General features: G+C 40.2%; 2 protein-coding genes across 3 annotated transcripts; one reads left to right on the top strand and one right to left on the bottom strand.

Moving 5' to 3' along the window:
• Positions 1-127: 127 nt before the first annotated feature.
• On the top strand, positions 128-8782 carry LOC308369117 (transmembrane 6 superfamily member 1-like; the record flags this gene model as incomplete). The annotated part of the gene is made up of 10 exons (XM_080843459.1): positions 128-219; positions 396-499; positions 677-774; positions 920-1023; positions 1630-1712; positions 1805-1923; positions 3940-4044; positions 4775-4867; positions 5107-5226; positions 8594-8782. The coding sequence occupies 10 exons, from the start codon at positions 128-130 to the stop codon at positions 8780-8782; spliced, it is 1107 nt and encodes a 368-aa protein (XP_080699585.1).
• Positions 8783-9454: 672 nt separating this feature from the next.
• On the bottom strand, positions 9455-18727 carry hdgfl3 (HDGF like 3). 2 transcript variants are annotated; one of them, XM_080844067.1, is made up of 6 exons: positions 18276-18727; positions 15223-15299; positions 14793-14931; positions 12761-12910; positions 11649-11795; positions 9455-10978 (listed from the first exon to the last, which is right to left on the bottom strand). In XM_080844067.1, exons 1-6 carry the CDS (start codon positions 18357-18359, stop codon positions 10952-10954), a joined length of 624 nt encoding a protein of 207 aa, XP_080700193.1. In that variant the 5' UTR covers positions 18360-18727; the 3' UTR covers positions 9455-10951. The 2 variants fall into 2 exon arrangements, with proteins under 2 accessions (XP_080700193.1, XP_080700194.1); XM_080844068.1 differs by having other exon boundaries at positions 11649-11792.

Here is an 18727-nt window from a genome sequence, read left to right as displayed (position 1 = left end):
TCATGTTCTGAAGTATCAACATATGACCGCAAGAGGGCAGTATCAGACTACTGGACAAATACAGTATGTATGATTATACAATTTGTGTGTAGTGGCCGTGATTGCATTTAGTATTTGTTTTTTCACAATGAATGCGTCGGCTGGAACGGGAGTGTTCGTCTTGTCCTTGATGTCAATACCTATCGCTTATTTATTTAATTTTCTTTTATATTCGAACAGGTGAGCCAAGTCATTATTATTAAAGAATGATTTATTTAGCAAATTAGTTTTGCAGTACAAAACAAAGTAACCGGTTAACATGGTGTGTGTAGATTACGCTACTTCATGCTGTGAGTAGTAGAATGAATCTCTTGCTAATTATAACGAGACTCTCTTGCTCTCTTTCCACTCTCAAGTATTGAAGCCATACTCTTTGCTGGAGCATCAACCCTAGTTATCACAGCAATATCAGCTCGCCTTGTACTAAAAAAGAAAGCACCCAGGGATCCACTCTTCTACGGTATGTTTACGGTTTCTTGTTTGTTTTTGGAAAGCAGCACAAAAAGGATACACATCCCAAGCAGCCTGTAACTGATGTAGTCCTCACTATGTTCAGTAGTGCTTTTGGAAGTAGGCTGTCAAATACCATGAAAAAAAGATTAAACTTTTAAAATTAACTTTTTGATCTCTTTCACAGTTTTTGCAACCTACGCATTTTTGAGTGTTGTGAACCTCATCATAGGTCTTGAGCAGGATGGTATCATAGATGGATTCGTGACCTTTTACTTGAAAGAGGTAAATATTTCACTGCTATTTCAACAGTTCAGAAAAGGAGACAGTCCACCTCAAGGGATTTAATTGTATTACATAAAGAATAGTGTAGATGGTCAAGGCGAGTAATATAACTTTCTTGTCACGCTGTTCTTCATGCATGTTTCAGGCAGATCCCTACATTAATACTGCTCATGGACATATGATTACCTACTGGGATGGATGTGTACACTACCTCATGTACTTGCTGATGGTAGCGGCAATAACCTGGGGGTATGCAAATCGATCACTTTGCGACTGAAAGTTGCAACAGTCTTCCTCAGCAGATGGCACAAATAATTCAAGCCTGTTTGAAGGGAGTGAATGGAAGTAGTAAGAGTTCTTCATTTGCTTACACACTTGGGCTAGTTTTACTGACAGTGGTAGCATGCGCACAGACATTTAGTATATTTTGTTGCTACCTCATAATTTTCCTTGAAATAAACATTTAACAGAGGTTAGGTATAGTGTTGCAAGATGAAAATGTAGTGTGTGGGTTGTCAGTGACATGGAATTAGAGACGGAAAAGCAAGTTTATGCCAATCATTTACTGTAACAGAAAGTCACCATGGGTGTTTAAACCTACTGCAAAGTTGCCTATAGCAGATTTCAGTAATCCACATTATGAATATTGTTTGCTATGTTGTTAGTGTATTATTGTATCAAAGAATTTCTAGTGAAAAAAAGTACACATAAGACTGGCTTAAAACTACCTCTTGAAGTATTAAACACAATGCAGTGACAAATCTTCATAGTGCAAAATATGAATCTATGTTTATTCCATATTAACAACTCACTGTATGACATTCACTGGATTTATGTTTTCTGATTTCTGCAAAGGGAAAGCTACAGGGCTATTGGCTTGTACTGGGTGGGATCCCTCCTAATGCGGGTCATAGTGTACATTCCTGGCAATATTGTGGGTAAGTAAAACTAAGCCAACGTCATTAGGACTGAAGCTATTTCATACAGTTTATTGTCTTAAATGATGGAACAGTCCAGCTGTCCTCTTCAGGAAAGTATGGAGCCCAGCTGAGCCCGCTGTTCCTTATCCACATGCTGTATGTGCTCGTCTCCATATGGGCCTGCTTCAGGGTCTGCAGTCTGCCTGCTGTGCGAGGGGCTCTGCCGGAGGTGAGGCTGGGTTGTCATCTGTTAAAAAGTGTTGTCATATAGAACAGTCTGGACTAAAGCAATGTTACCCAGTGACAGCATTACATACCTACAGCACTGAAAGAAAACAAAAAATGAATTGATTGGCACTCTTGTCAATGAACATTATTGCAAGGTCCTTCATAGAGGCCTCAACCCACTAGGTCAAGCACAAGTGACAGTGGCAATGCTGTAGTATATACTGTGTATATACTGAGCCTGCTCACTTACACACACATAACTGTACTTTTACGTGCTTTCACTGACAAGGTATTAAGCTCATACCTTTTATTGTTATAATGATTTTGTAAACTCCACATTGCACTTGTTTCCCCTTCTACGGGTATTCTTGTATTTAAGTATGAAAGTACAGCGGGTAAAAAAGGTATTCAACACGTCACCATTTTTCTCAGTAAATATATTTCCAAAGGTGCTATTTACATAGAAACCAAAATAAATTAGTTCAGCAATTAAGTTATGTGTAATAATGTGTAATAATGTGTAATGAAACAGAGAAAAAGTATTGAACATGCTTTCTGATATTTATTTGTACAAAAGCCTTTGTTGGTAATGACAGCTTCAAGACGCCTCCTGTATGGAGAAACTAGTCGTCTGCATTGCTCAGGTGTGATGTTGTGTTCCCACCTCCAAACTTCACTGTTGGTATGGTGTTTTTAGGTTTAGGTTTTAGCAGTGCCATTTGTCCTCCAAAAATGGTGTGTATTATGGCATCCAAAGAGTTATTAGACACTATATTCTCCCAGTATTTCACAGGCTTGTCCCGATCTTGTGCAGCAAACTTTAAACAAGCTTCAACATGCTTTTTTTTCAGCAATGGAGTCCTGTGTGGTGAGCGTACATACAGGCCATGGCGGTTGAGTGCATTACTTGTTGTTTTCTTTCAAGGTCTTTCTGAAGCTCTCCACAAGTGGTCCTTGGCTCTTGGATAACTCTTTCACTCCTCTGTCAGATATCTTGCAGGGAGCACCTCGTCGTGGCCAGTTTATGGTGAAATTATGTTCTTTCCACTTCTGGATTATGGCCCCAAAAGTGGCAACTAGAACATTCAAACGTTTAGAAATGCGTCCGTAACCAATGGCATCATTATGTTTTGCAATAATAAGATTGCAAAGGTCTTGAGAGCTCTTTACTTGTACCCATTATGAGATGTTTCTTGTGGTACACCTTTTTATAGGCCATCAGTTGGGACTGAACCTGGAGCTGGATTGCTTTCTAATTACTGATAGATTTCAGCTGTTGTCTTGGCCTTCCATGCCTTTTTGCACCTCCCTTTCTCTGAACTTATTTTTTTTTGTTTCTTTGAATGTATGGATTACTTTGGTTGTTACCAACATCTGGTGACCATTTCATGTCAATAGCACCTTTGGAAATGTATTTACTGAGAAAAATGGTGACGTGTTCAATACTTATTTTACCCGCTGTGTGTATGTGTAATATGCACGTCCGTACTCATTGGCTGATTTGTTCAATTCCGCTCCTCTTTTGTTCCCTCTGCTTCTCCTGTCTTCTTCTTTCCTGCCCCTCCTCCTTCCTTCCCTCTCCTGGGCACATGGGTCAAATCTTTCTGAACTGTTTCTTCCTGTTAAAAGGAAGTTTCCTTGCCACACCCACATGTGTACCTGCTCTAAGGGCCTTTCAGGCCTTGGACTGTAAATCACCTTGAGAAAATGTTAATAGCACTACATAAAAAAAAATCGAGTTGTATTGAATGGAATTAAACCTTAAACCGAACCCAACTTTAATATAAAAAACATTATATATAAAATACTAACAAATAAATAAAAAGTCAATCACCCCAAAACAATGAACAAAATAAAAGTGAACAAAATAAAAGAAATCATGCCTGAGGCCCTTACAGGGGGACCAAGGGATGGAGGTCAAAGGGAAGACTGGAGGCATGGAACAGGGGAAGAAAGGGCAATGCATGAGTGATTATTAATTGGTAATAATCAGACTATTATGATCCCCCTGATCTAGGACATCCAGGAGACCCAGAGGAAGAGCCTGCTGCACAGACCTGTGGATCTACTGTTTGCCATATACCTGCTGTTTGCTGCTTCCCTCTGCACATTCAGAGGCCTGGTGAGGGAAACTCAGACACTCTGCATGGATCTGAGGGATGGGTAGAGTAAGGATGGAGCTGACTTGCAGGGGCTCACCACCAGATAATGTCAGTCATTGTGGCGTAATGAGGACCACACTGTTCTAGTTTTTGCTCATGATGTGACTCATCTGGGGCATGTGTCTGTTGCTACCCCGCTTGGGTGAGTTGGCCCGGGGTGGTCTGTGTCCCCCTCGTTTGGTCCCTATTAACTGGCGGTATTGTCCGTTGGGTAATTGGATAGACATTGTTCTGATTTGTTTACAGACCACTTCCATTGTGAACAATAATTAAAAAAAAGCTCCAAACTTAGCTGAGCCTCTCAACCAACCCTTGCCAATTTGTCAGCCTTTGGAGAGAGCCACTGAATGGCCATCAGGCAAACTGTCACCAAGCTGACATTTTACACACATGCATCCACCACATTGGTACAATTCATCAGGGTTGAAGTTACCCACAGGAGAGTCTAACTTAACTTTTGTTTTCTGTCTACATCCCCAGACAAAAGTGATTTAATTATTTCCCAGTAGCTCAGGGTTCCTTAATTCTGAACTAGTCAGTGAGAAGAAGACGGGAAAATAAATATTGATCAATTAGTTATTATTTGTTATTGATGCAAAGGGGTTGAACAGGAAAATCATGTTTTACTGTGAGCACTTAAGCAAATAAGGTGTGACAAACCTGTGTTTCCTGATGTGTGTGTGTTCTTAGGTGGCGATGGACTGTCCCACAGAATGGTGTCAGGCCTACACTAAGCACTATGAGCCATATCTAAGGGACCCCTCTGCCTACCCCAGGATCCAAGTGAGGAAGGGATCAGACACTGACAAATGATTACTGCTTACAGTGTTTATTTAAGAAATCTACAAACATATCACTCATATCACTAACATATCGCTCATATTTTAGCATAGACACTAATCTAGAGGTCTAATTTGAAGAGCTTGCACCTACTGATTATTTCATAGATGGTGCACCTGGTGATGCCGGTCTGTGTGGATTGCAGAGTGATGAAATAACATTGTGGGGTCTCTGTGTTGCAGATGGTGGTGAACATGTTGTACTTGGTGCCGTGCTATGTCATCACTCTGTATGGTTTGGTGATTCCTGGCTGCGAGTGGATCCCTGACCTCACCCTAGTTCATGCAGGGGCAGTTGCACAGGTGAGGGGTCAGAGGCGAACAAACGTGATGAGTGACAGTGACGTCTTGGCATGCTGCCCTCAAACTTCAACCACGGGAGGCAATTTCTAATTGGCACAAAACGCTAAACTTTTTACATACTACATACTGGGTAACGTCAAGTTGGTTAATCTTTGTATACCTTGCTTACATTTCGTTTCTGCGTAGAAAAGACTTAACCTAACTTGGCAAATGACAAGTCAAAATATGTAAGTAAGTAACTTAATAAATACGTTTGAAAAGTACTTTACTAGAGGCTTCTACCAGTATAAGTATAAGGGTCAATTCTAGTATACATTACTTCCAATTTGCATTTTTATTACACCAACACAGTGTTTTAAAATACGTTTCTATATATGGAGTTATTATAGGGACATTTGTACATGGTAAAAGTTGACGTCTGTTTAATTCCACTGTCAATCTGACTGAGAGCAAAGCACACACAGGAGCATGATTAAACAAATCTCATCTAAACTAGCTCATCTGCTTTCTTCCAAAGATGGAAGCAGCCACCAGTGTTAGCTGTCAGTATACCGTACACAAATCTCACATGACTGTTGCTTTTGTCCCAGTGTGCCGGCCAGAATGCCTGGTCAACATACTGCAGGAGGCAAAAGCAGCGGCTTACTTTAGACATGGCAGATTGAAGGTATTCTTTTAATGGCAGCTGCTCATGCTATTTATAGTGAAAGTGAGCTGTACAATGATGGACTGAAGGGTTGCTATGCAACTAACTCATCCATCTTTTTTCAGTGTCTCTTTCCAGTAGTGGTATGTTGAGAAGTGGGAAATCTCCTGCTTTAGAGCCTGTCTGTAATCAAATGTTGATCTGTTAGTGGACGAATGTGGATCTGTTAGTGGACTGTTAGTTGATCTGTTACATTTATAGAGTTTATAGAGCAATGCTTGCTTGAGCACACACAGTCACCACAGCAGTATTGTTGATTTGTAACTTTTTAATGAACCTGCACTTTATTTTCTCTGTTTAAAAGTCAGCGGTGATGGGAATCGCCCATTGGCTTGAAATATATAGCTATAAATATGAAGTGGGATACTCTTTTTGTTGCGATTGCTATATGGTATGTTAGCACAGAAACATGTTAAATCATGTTATGTCTCAAACCGTACAGTTATTGAAGTACACTGCAATACAGTGCACTTACATCTGTAGTCCGTTCTGTCACTGATTAGTGTTGTCTCAAATAGAACTGACTGACTTAAATGTGCGAGCCTTTTACCCATAAATCTGTGTGCCAGCTTCCTCCAGGCCAACTGGAAATTTTAAACAAAGATGGCGGACCAAACTCCACTGACGGCCGTGTTTTGTATGTAAATGACATCTTTTGGCGTTTCTCGCAGTGGCGGCTCGTCCATAAGGGCGATTGGGGCGACGCACTGCCTATGGGAAAAGGAAGAAAATAAAAAAATAAAAAAAATGATAATTCCTGATAATAATATAAATTCAATTGCACGACTACATGTAAATGTAAATTTCATATTTTTTTCTGTCGGATTCTACCACTAGACCGTCTGATATGCCTCTGTATGTCTTTGTCGAATCAGGTAACAGTCATTCAGTCAGCCTAGAGTCGTGATTCAAATGGCCCCGCCCCTTCAGGGCGATCTTGGACGAAATGAAAATCGCCCCAGACCTCTCCCATTGACTCCCATGTTAAATGCGTTTTTTTTCACAAAACAGAGCTCTCAATGCATTCTCTATGGCTTCCGGGAGGGCTCGCCCCTCCAAGTCTAGTCATAAGTAAGCGACGCAAAAGCCTATGGTAAAATGCAATGAGGACGTCACACAGCTTCGACAAAGGCATGTCAAGATGACACCTGTTCAGCACAACAACTCATCCGCTCTTTGACAGAAACTTCTTTTTAGTCAGCGTAATATTGAAGATAAATTGACCAAAAAACCCTAGACCAAAGTATCCATTCAACAGTTTTCTACAAAGGGAGGGAAATTGGAACAAAAGAAAATCGCGGTCGTGAAGTGGCTAACGCGGTCTGTATCTATATACCACTGTCACTTTTCATAGGTTTCACAGTGTGAACTAACTTTAAATAATGTTTTATGTGATGACTTATTTTGCTTTTGTAAGCCAATACTTTCAAGATCAGTCAATAAATATCGTTGGTTTTGACGTAAGTTGCCCCGTTCTTTATGTTGTTAGTGGACATATCATGTGTCCTGTTCAGCTAGGTTACACCATACAACATTTGAGACGTGTGGATAATGAAAAAGTGGGATAATTTAATGTGGAGCCACATCATGTTTGCCTATGAAGGCTCCTGAATGTAACTTTCTTCCATAGCGTTCCACTTGTATCTTGCTACTCTCTATGTAGAAAGAGGGGAGATATTACTGTTGGTTGCTGCCAATAGTGGACAAAAAGGTTTTGCTGTATGAGTAAATCAGATAACTTAATGTACCTACTGAATAGGTCGCCTTAATCATTATCAAAAAAATTGCCCCCCCTGAGAATTTTTTCAGGAGCCGCCACTGGTTTCTCGCTTATATTTTTTAAAGTTACCGAGAAATCAGATTACACAGTTATTGTAACCATCAATAATGGTTGAAATGATTTGCAAGGCGTCAGTGAGCCAACTTTCCAAACTGAAAAGCTGCCGAAGGGCTCCTCCTCTTTGGCTACGTAGCCAAGATGGCGCCCGTTTAGGGCCAGTAGTGTCCAACGTTTTACACTGAATTTTTTTTACCGTTTTCAGTGCAATCAGGGTACTTTCGGTGCCCTGAATCCTGCTGATTCTGTCAGTGTGAATGCCCTAAGCACTGAAAGTCAGTGTTCGAAGTGCACAAGTCTTTGGTTTGAGACACAGCCACTGTGTTAATCAGAAGCATATTTAGCAATTTGACCCATTCACTGCAAGCCGTTGAGAACTCATTCACACACCCTCTATTGCCTTTTTGATGCATTACATTTGTTCGCACTACAGTGGTATGGAATCATGTTGTGGATTGCTCTGACACAGCCCTATGTGGCTTAGAAAAGTCTCAGCATTTACCATTTAGGTGTGCAATTCAGGTTTGAATTAGAGTTCAGTTGGTTAGTGGGTAGTAAGTCAAATTGTGCTGTTCTTCACTAGTTTATATGGTAATATGCTTAAATTCATTAAACTTATCGCACAGGCCTAGAACCTGATAACTTGAGATTGAACTGCTATTTCACCTTTCAATTTATCTGAACACATCTGTTGCAGCTTCAGTATTCAGTAAATTAAGAGGTTTTTAGGATGGAAATGTTTGTTGTTTACTATCTCTATTTCAAGATGTGATGTCTCTGAGAGTTTTGTTTCTGTACCCTATTTTGTGTTGTGGTGTTCTCAGGCACAGTTTTCCCATGTTGGTGCCTCCCTCCACACACGAACACCTTTCTCATACAGAGTCCCAGCAGACTCTCAGCTGCTTTTCCTCACGGTCAACGTGGTCTATGGCCTTGTGCCCCAGCTGATCAGCTACCGTCTCCTCAGCAACCAAGCCTTCTTCCTCAAGCCTGCACCACAGAAGACTGAATGACATGATCTGTCTGTTCCTCCCTTTGACAATACTCCATGTAGTCTATAAAACCAATATAGAGATGCCGAATGTAGTATTCTTGGAATTGTGAAACTGTACTTTTACTGCTGTATACGTTTTTATGCAATTTTAGTTGCACCCGCTCCCTTGCAATAATATGCATTGTGGTAAATTGAGGTTTATATATTTGTGTTGTTGTTTACTTGTGTGACTGTGGATGGCTCTGGGTGTGTAACCATTTGGGTGAAAGGTTCAAGGACTCAAAGGTTCATGGAGTTGTCTTCATTGTGACTCATTGTTTGTCAACATTCCTCTGCAGTACAAAGACTTGTGTGGATTCTCTTTGTATGTTTGTGTTGTTTTGAAAGATGAGTGCCTTTATACTGGACACCTTTGTTTCCAGGTTTATCTGTACATGCCATGCTGTTTTTTTGTAATATTTACACACACAGGACATTTTTCTCATAGTAGCCAAGACACCAATTGTGCTAAGATTTGTATTTCTTCGTATTGTATTTATAAAAGCAATATTAATCATATGAGTTGCTGAATAAACAGTGAACTCAGCTTTTTATTGTTTAATATATATTTATATTGGGTAGTGAAGTTCACTAAGTGTTTTGTGTGCATGTACTGTGTCTGATAGTAGGCAACATCACAGTTTGCATTCCAATGAGTTTATTCTGTAAAATTCTTGTCAATAAACAGCAAAAAACAGTTTACATTAAACTACAAATATTGAAAATGTAAAACTTGTTCCAATTACAAGCATAACAAAGGTCAAAAGGTGACGTAATAAACAAAAAAATGATGGGACTACATTTACCACAGATTTCTTCAGTTTACTCATCAAAAAATAAATAGAATATATTCTTTATATAAAACAAAGAGGGAAGCAAAACAGGCAACTTTTTTTGTGGGGGTTACGTTCATTTTAAAAAGAAAAAATCTGTCAGAAGAGGATTAAGGACTACCCAGTGCCAATGTTGAATCATACAGTTAGTTCAGTGTGCTCCTGTCATTTAAGTGGCAGTGCATGAGAGTGGAAATGCAAAGGTCATGGGGTCATGTCTCAGGAGCACATGACCTGATGAGATGTATACCTTTACTGTTCTGTAAATTGCTTTAGACATAAGCATCTGCTGAATGTAATGAACTATCAATGTTGAAAGCACAAAGCCTGAAACATGTTATCATAGAAGTGCTCTGTTCTCATTGGTGGGGTTCTTTTTTATGCCATTCTTACTAAGTGCAAATGGAAAACTGCAAGTAATTGGAAACCTTCAAAAACCAAAACAACCAAGACTATCTCCATCTTATGATGTATACGACAGCGTAGCATGCCACTAAAAAGCAGAACAACATAATCCATTCCACAGACACACGGAAACAAAGATTTCACTTAGCCATAAAAAAAGATGAGCAGTTACCTAAGAGAGCATTTCGTTTGGATAGTGGTCCTAGTTTCTACAGCAAAATAAAATATAGAGAGATAATAGTGAGTTACAATGTGTAACCCAGTTTTGTGCACAATACTTCATACATTTAATCTACTTTTTTCCATTCATTTTTTTTTTTTGGTTACATAAAAGAGTAACGTATAGCGATATGGATAATGCTTTTTACAGACAAATATTCCAGAAGGTAGTCCGTCAGCCTTTTCCTGTTGTTTAAGAAAGCGATCTTGAGCTACGACACGTACAACTATGAGCGAAACACAGAATGGCCTGTTTTGTGAGGAGAGAGAGAGAGAGAGAGAGAGAGCAGCTATTAAGAAGTCTTTGCAAACTTAATCTGGTAATATGCTAAAATTGGTGCATTGAACTGGAGAGCTTAAGCTATGAAACAGTGCTAATATCAATGTATGACTACTGATACCTTTCGCTATAGATTTCAAAAAGGGGTAATTTTTGAAGTGTATCAAGGTTCAATGTGTGTACAGACTGACTCATTTTTGAATGCATACCCTACTGGACTGAATTTTCACCCCATGATTAATTATAGTTGCACTGTGGTTAAGAAGATGGTATAAATGCATCAATCACTTAAAATGTGATTTCCATACTAGTTTTGTGGGGGCTCCTGGTGTTGAAGATCAATGAGAATTTCACAACTCCAATCACAAAACAACCACGATGAGTGACTTCCCTGGTGGGACCTCCTTGACTTTTAATGTTCTTCCCGGAGCAACTGGTTCTGGCAAGAAATAATAATAAAAAAAAACAATTTTACTTGATTTTGTAATCACCATGTGTTGCACATCTATCACAATACTCTTGAGTGATGAATTTGCGTTTAAGCTGTATTGGCATGTATAAATACCTAGTAGTATAGGTATGAATTAATGTCTTAAAAGGTTAAGAATATATGTTTTCCAGTTTGCTTTTCTGGATTCAATCCAGTGCACAACTAGGGCATTGCTGACCTCTGGTGGTGCGATTCTTGTCAAAAGACATTAAGAGCCAAAGACAGGCCATTCCAGGCAACAAATGACATAACATGGGTGACTTTTAACTCTGATTCTCCACTATACGTTTCGAAGGCAGAAAAGGCCAGTGATAAAAAGAAGAACCCCCTAGCCTCTGCACCATAATAGTTAACACGCTGTAACACTGGCCTTTTTATTTAGTCACAATAAATAGTGATCAGGGAGCTTGTTAATGCAAGGTTCTATACACAGTGGACATGATTTTATGATATCATTTTGTACAATATGGGAGACACCTCTGTAGTGTCTGGAGACACATCAAATTAAATTGGGGGGGGCGCATGATCCTCTACGTGTTTCAGAGCACCATCGCGACTATCGCACTACCATACGCTGCGACTCCAGAGGCTGTACACTATTTGGAGATCATCAGTTTACCCCTTGACTGCTCGTCTTGCTGTCTGAGGTGTTCTGGATGTCATTGTCCGGGTCTCCTGCCTCGGAGCCACTCTTGTGGTCCTCCTCTTTGCCATCCTTGTCCAAGTCCTCCTCCCCGGAGGACTTCCTTGACAGCTTGGACGACTTCTAGGACAAACACAACCAAGGTAAGGACCATCTGAGGAACCAATGCTGTGCAAGTACAGTACCATTACATCAGCTGGCAGGGTGGCATGCAGTTTACCAGGACAGGGAACTCCTGGTGAAATGTGTCAGTGGATATACTGTATGACACACAAAGGGTGGTCGACCAATGTAGGAAGAAGGGATGCAAATCCCAGCCATGAAGGAGGAAGGAAAATAAATGACAGCATAATTTGACATTCCCCCTATCTTATCCCCTTTTATAAAGTGGGGGGCTTCCAATGCTACATTCCAGGGGATGTAGTGCATATGACAGACCCCTGTTGCTAGGCAACAGCGGTTGCTAAGCAAGGGCTCAGACAGCTGAAGTGAGTATGTGGAAGGTTTTTTTTTCTTTCCCAGAAAAAGGCTTGGATGTTTTTTCCACCAACCTGAAAACACTGATACTCTCTCTTTATTTTGATTCGTACAAACCATGTGTCTCCATTTCAAACCTCCGCAGAGACATATGATTTGTACATTTACTGATGATATTGTTTTATATTCAGTTTTGAAAGAAAAAAAATAGGTTATATGAATTGTTAACATTTTATTATAATAATAGATTTAAATATTAAAATGGCCTTTGATTAACATGGCCAATTTGATTTTTTTTTCTGTAATATGGTTTTTCAGTACCATATTTTGGGGTATAATAACACTGATTTAAAGCTATTTTATGACAGGGATTATATGCTTTTGTAACAGTCAGTCAAAGGGTTCCCTTTTCATTGACTGCGAAAACAGATGTGAAAATGAACAATCCTTGATTCCAGGACTAATATTATTGCACTTTTGAATATTATTGCACTATTTTCACCGCACATTAAAATGTCCCCTTGTCTAGTACAAAATGGGTGCGTGCATTGATTCTTTTCTTCCTGACTAAGGAGAACACCTAGGTCTGGGTGTCAACTTCGACTACACACCTTGGAGGAGGCTGTCTTTTTCCGCTTGGAGCCGACTTTGTCTCCTTTGGCGTCCGCCTCTATGGAGTCGCCCTCCTCTCCCTCGCTGCTGGCGTCGGCAGCATTCCCCCCTTCTCCCTCTGTTTCTGAGGAGCTCTGCTGCTGGATGGCCTGTGCATAGCGAGCAGAGAGCACAGCACGTCACAGGCGCCCGCTCTACCTGCCTACACCTGCCTCGTGCTGGAGGGCAGCCATTTTCTGCCATACTCTGGCAGCCTCTGGCTCATGGGTTGGGACAGAGAAATGTAACATGTCTGCTCCAGTACTCATACGGTATTTTAAACTTCACACTACTGATATTACACTCACTATAGTACAAGACACATTACATAAAGGGGCATCCCAGGGGGCTGCTAATAATCTGGGCTTGATATTTCACATCACTTGAGGACTGCTGAATTCAGGGGTTTCACTGAAAAATGAAGATTAGGGTAGTAACCAGGAGGGAGAATCACAGTGGGAATCACAGGTTATTTTTCCTACAAAATTGATGTATCACAGTACTGGCAAACAAGAAAAGGGATGCCATTTTACAAAATGAAAACAGTACAATTTTACTTTACAGTTACTGTAAAAGGCCTAATGTGTTCATTGCTGCCAGTTACAATTGCAGTTACCACTTATATCAATAACCCAGAAGGTAATGATTCTCTGAAGAACCAGAACGAGAGGTGGATACATTAAACTGTCTGAAGTCAGTGAACCATTAATGTATCACCAGCAGAAATATCACAATATATCACAGTCTCAATATTTTGTGTCACTAGTAACACTAACAACCTCTGTGGCCCAACTTACAAAACATGGCGCTAACATTGCCACGGATACTAGATTAAACCCAAGAACACAGCTACGGACAATGTTTGTCTTCACAATAATGTGTAAACCTTCAGAAATGAACATAATTCAAAGTAAAATAGGAATCACTAGTGAATGTTTTAACAAGCAGCTGTGCTTCCTGCAAGTTTTCCTAGAAATCATCAGCAATATTTCATCTCAAGTAGCCATTCAGCTATTGGGACAGATGACAGTTTCTCTACCTATAATGTGACCTTCTGGAAGCAGTAGATAGTAACACATTTGGTTCCGCACAACAAGATGGTCGTTGGTGATTCCACTGGCAGTTGCTCAAGGGCTTGTCTTTCAAACACACATAATGTTTTTCTCGTGAACTACATGGGGTTGAATTATAGCTGGGCCTCTCGGTGTTGGCCCTGCCTACCTACTGCTGAGAATATCAGTGTTAGATTCCAAAAGGCATTGTTATTTCTCGTGCTTGGTTATGTATCTGAGTCCATAGGATTAAAATGCATGGTCCTATGTTGTTGCAAATAGTACACCCCTCCTGAGGTAATTCAAGTCAAGTAAAACTGCCTACACTGGAAAATGCATACCCATTTAAATATCAATACAATTTTAAGAATCACAGGTTAGATCTGAAAAATACATTTGAAAGTACTATGAGTAGTCTACAATTCCAGCGCTCAATCTTTATGCATCTCTCTTTGGCTTGAGATGTGGTATGACAAGAAACACATCATCCATTCTTTGTTTTATATTTCAAAAATCCACTGTCAAAGAAATGTCTAACCAGTATTGAAAAGGTGGTAATAAAGGCTCACTGCTTCTAGTACTGGGGGATTTCTGGTGATGCCTTTCATTTATCAGTTATTCAGCAAATGCAGTAGGACACAGTAGGTCTAGTCTCAGGAGACTTGAGTTATGCCGTATGCAGTTAGGCTTCTTCAGTGCTAGCCTGGGACATATAACCTGCAGTAATTGTTTAATGTACCTACAACTGAAACCAGTCATGGATACACAGTCACAGTCACAGTCACAGTCACAGTCAACAACCCTGACATCAGCAGAGACAGACACTGAGCGAGCACATCTAGAGTAGTCATTTGCGGTCTGAATGCCAGTGTGCTGAATGGCTCTTTGATAACTAAGCCATGCCTTCGCTGTGTTCCCCCACTCACAACACACAACTGACCTGATAGCCGGTGAACTTGACACCAGGGTTGTTTTCAATCTCCCAGAGACCCTCATTGAATCCTTTCCTCTTGTTTGACTTGCCAAATTTGTCCTTGTACTCCTTATATGGCAGAAGGTCTTTTGGGCCCAGGAACGCGCTGCAGTTCAAGAGAGACACAGAGATGAGGCCAGAGATGTGATGATCAATAAAAAGGCCATACACTTACACCAACTAGTTTCCGGTGATCACGTTTTTCACAACCACAAGAAACTCCCAGTATTCAATAACACGAAGCACTGAATGAACTTGAATAGCTGAATGAATAATTTAGATGTGGACATAGATATGGCTATCACGTTTATTAATCACATGTCTCGCGGGTCAAGAGCGAAACAGAGGACATCGAACACGATTTCCTGAGGTAGGCGATAAAGCAACTTATGCATACGTTTCATGGGTTCCAAAGAAGAAGATGGGATATTTATTTGCAGGTGGCTTGACAGCTCCTTCTGGGAGTTCATCGATCTGCAGAAACAGAGAAGGGGGATAAGAAGGAGGCAGGTTTGCCACTTACTCATAGTCATTTTAAAGTTCATCTACTGTAAGTGTTCCACTGCTGTGGAGGTCATGTTACAATATCATCACGTGCTTCCCATATAGGCTTTTTTTTTAATGATAAATAATTAAAACACATAAAATTACACTATAATGACAACCGGACGGGATACTGGGAAAAAACACAGCTGCAGTTCAAACAAACTGCTGAAATAATGTGATTTGCTTTTAATCACTGTGCTGGTTAAACAACACTGCCTGTTGATTCAACTTTATTTAACAACACAGTTGAGTGACAGTTGGGAACAGCTGCTAGTAGCTTCATGATTGATTGGTTTGATTTCCTGCGTTTGGGCACTCTTTGCCAATGTGTGGATGCCTGTTCTTCAGGCATAGTTCAGAGCTGCAACTTTACTCTCATTATCCTCAAGTGTTCTGCCTAAGCGCAGCAGCCAACGACATGTACTCATGTTAGAGCCTTATCTGTAACCACCTGCATGTTCATGTTGCCGCAAGTCAAACTGTGAATGGTTCCATCGGGGAACTAGCTGCATGCTATTCTTGCCTCAAACTGTAAAATTGATTTTTTTTTTTTTTAATCCTAATGCTTCCTTGTTAAAACAAAGCATAAATATGAATGGATGTGAAGGGCTTTGAAAGGTCTCTGTCTGATCAAGATTTGATGTTCCATTTGTAGAATACAGCATTAAAACCAAAACAAACAAACCATTTGGCCAGGTAGGTTTATTAGTCAGTAGGTAATGCGGTTCTAATTTTCAAACAAGTATAGAAGATTGAATTTGTAACTGAGGAATGACTTCAGAGTAAGATCCTTACTCTAATTCATGTAGAGTGTGGAAGCCAATCAACTTCAGCTAATGCTCTTGAGTATGAATCAGTCTCTAACTGGAACAAATTTAGCTCTGTTGAAAAGATTCTTCTGGAAAAAATCAAGATGATTTGTCCTAATTGGTAATTGATATCTCCCTATGTCTTTATGTTAAGATGTAGAACTACAAAATTACAGATGAGCACTTGAACAATGGCATAATTGAGCATGTTTCCCTCATTTAAAACGAGGGATGAGAGGAATCATCATGACTAATCATACCCTGGGACACAAAACCTGACTGGTTCAGAAGACATATGGCGGTTCAAACACAGTATACCCCATTACAAATTCTTATCACATGGTCATAAATGATTAGTGCATGCTTGTGATGAACATACACAGAATTTCCCAGGGGCATACACTATGCTTGAACAGTTAATAGTTACTTCTGCAGGGTGGACAGTTAGGCCAGGAGGAAGGGTCTGTTCAGAGGTGACCATGTTGATGGAGTTTAATCTACTTGAGCCCATTTCAATTTAGACAATACAGTAAGAGTATGAGTCAAATATCCTTGTCCACAGTAGCAACTTCCACATTTTAAAACTTGAAATCAATTCATTGAGATGCCAAAAACGTATTTCCTTTTTATGGTTTGTTTAGTGGTACTCAGTGAGCCATGTGGATCCTGCTCAATTACTTCAAAAATCTATTTATTGACCCATTTTAGCATGGGCTCTGAGAGGTCGTGTAAGGTCAGAACTTTTAGAATCGCAGGGGCTTGTCCCTAGACCACAAATGTACACCTAAGGAGGTGAGGCAGCCTGGTCAAGGCCGTAATGAGAATCAGCATCACGGTGTCAGGACTAAGTCTTATTGACTTACTTACTGTTCTTTCAGGCACGAAAACTAACTGTAAGATCTTCAGGAGGAACAGTTGATAAGAATGCATCTTTGTGTTATTTTTAAGGTATAAGGCCTTAGTTACTGTTGATCAAACACCATGTAATATATGCTATTATAATGGGTGGTGTGACCTAAGTGTGGAATAAGTTAAGAAAGAAATATCACATCCTGAGTTGCAGGCTACAAACACAACCTTCCACAGCTGAACTATGGTCACTCCACCACATTACATTGTATTTTCAATTCCACATCATTTTCACTTAGCTTTGTCCATTAATAGCATATAGGCATTTGACCAACATACACATTTTAAACTAATAGTAGTAAAAGGTATGAATTACTTTAGCTTAGATCTACACAAAGCATTATGGCAACATAAGGTCAAATGGGAAGAGGGAGATGCAGATAACAGCAAGCAGCATTGTCAGCTTCCTCAGAGTGAAATCCTCAATTTTCACTTTCCCATAAGTAAAATGATTTGGGAAAGTTAGCTTACAACCAGCTATGTTGTAGAGCACACTGTTTATTTGGGTGGTTTGACTTCTGAAATGCCCTGATGTAGCAAACAGCAAAATGGTGGTTAAGCCGATATCAGGATTCCTGTATGGCGCTGAAAAGAAGCATCATTCAAATTGGTTTTCATTCAAATGGGCAAATCCGGTACATGAGTAGTGACAGACTACAGTACACTGAGCTAGACCTCCATGGCCAACATGCACACATCTCAGAGGAGGGCGGTCCGTCACGAGATAGCTAACAAGCTAATTAGCTCGTTGCAACAGTCGCCCACGTACAAGTAATTCAAAATGTTCTCGTCCAATGCCAAGTTTTACACAATAAAATGTAGATAAGTTTAAAAAGCACTGATAACCCTAATGGACCACTAAAATGAATTAATACGCGTGTTACCCTACGCTATTTCTAGCGCTTTCAGTTACGTAGAGGAAACCAGCAAAAGATCATGCTTTTCGACGAAAACAACGCGCACTTCTCTGTACGCGCAACTAAGGAACATTAAATGCCACGTAAATGATCACAGTGTAACCGATATAAATATACACTGTTCATATTAAATTAAAACAAAATGAGAAGCGATAAAACGAACGGGACAAGTAGCCTACAGAAGCATCCAAATGTCCTACAACACCGGTTGTATTGTCCTTACCAACCCCGCCTCCCTACATTTCAACTCGGCTGCATCTCATACTCACCCTCGCTGGCCAGTGTGGGTATCCCTTCATTTTAGCAAAAACCAAATCTCCAGCCTTGTACTCTCGAGGCCGTGGGCGAGCCATGTTAACGTTACACCGGGGTTGTATCTTAATTTAGTTATTTTCCTTCTGGTCCCCTACACAGAGGGAAATGATCGACCATCAATGTTTTGATAGCAAGACTGCAGTTTATGAGGAAATAAATAAATAAAACGAGGAAAAGGCCCTAGACACGGTCCTTTCCTCCTGTTCTCCAGACACAAATGTAGATTGTGTAGATTACAGAGATTCCACGATACGAAACTTGAATCCACTCGTCGCGCAATATTGAAAATGTGATCCTCGTTGGTTTTGGTATTATGCCACCGTGTCAACACAAAACCTGCCCCAATTCTCTCCTGATTCATTTGAAACGCCGCGCGACTGTCGAACGCAGAGGATACGGATTCTTT

Source organism: Sprattus sprattus (genome assembly GCF_963457725.1).
Source record: "Sprattus sprattus genome assembly, chromosome: 8".
In the NCBI taxonomy this organism is placed as follows: domain Eukaryota; kingdom Metazoa; phylum Chordata; class Actinopteri; order Clupeiformes; family Clupeidae; genus Sprattus; species Sprattus sprattus.
This window is presented reverse-complemented; position numbering and strand designations above follow the sequence as displayed.

Excerpts from the sequence above, each read along its gene's own strand:
- hdgfl3 (XM_080844067.1), bottom strand. The coding sequence starts at position 18,359 with ATGGCTCGCCCACGGCCTCGAGAGTACAAGGCTGGAGATTTGGTTTTT. Across the intron at positions 12,911-14,792 it reads TCAAGTTCACCGGCTATCAG|GCCATCCAGCAGCAGAGCTC; the intron begins GTCAGTTGTGTG and ends CGCTATGCACAG. Across the intron at positions 10,979-11,648 it reads GCAAGACGAGCAGTCAAGGG|AACCAGTTGCTCCGGGAAGA; the intron begins GTAAACTGATGA and ends ATTTCTTGCCAG.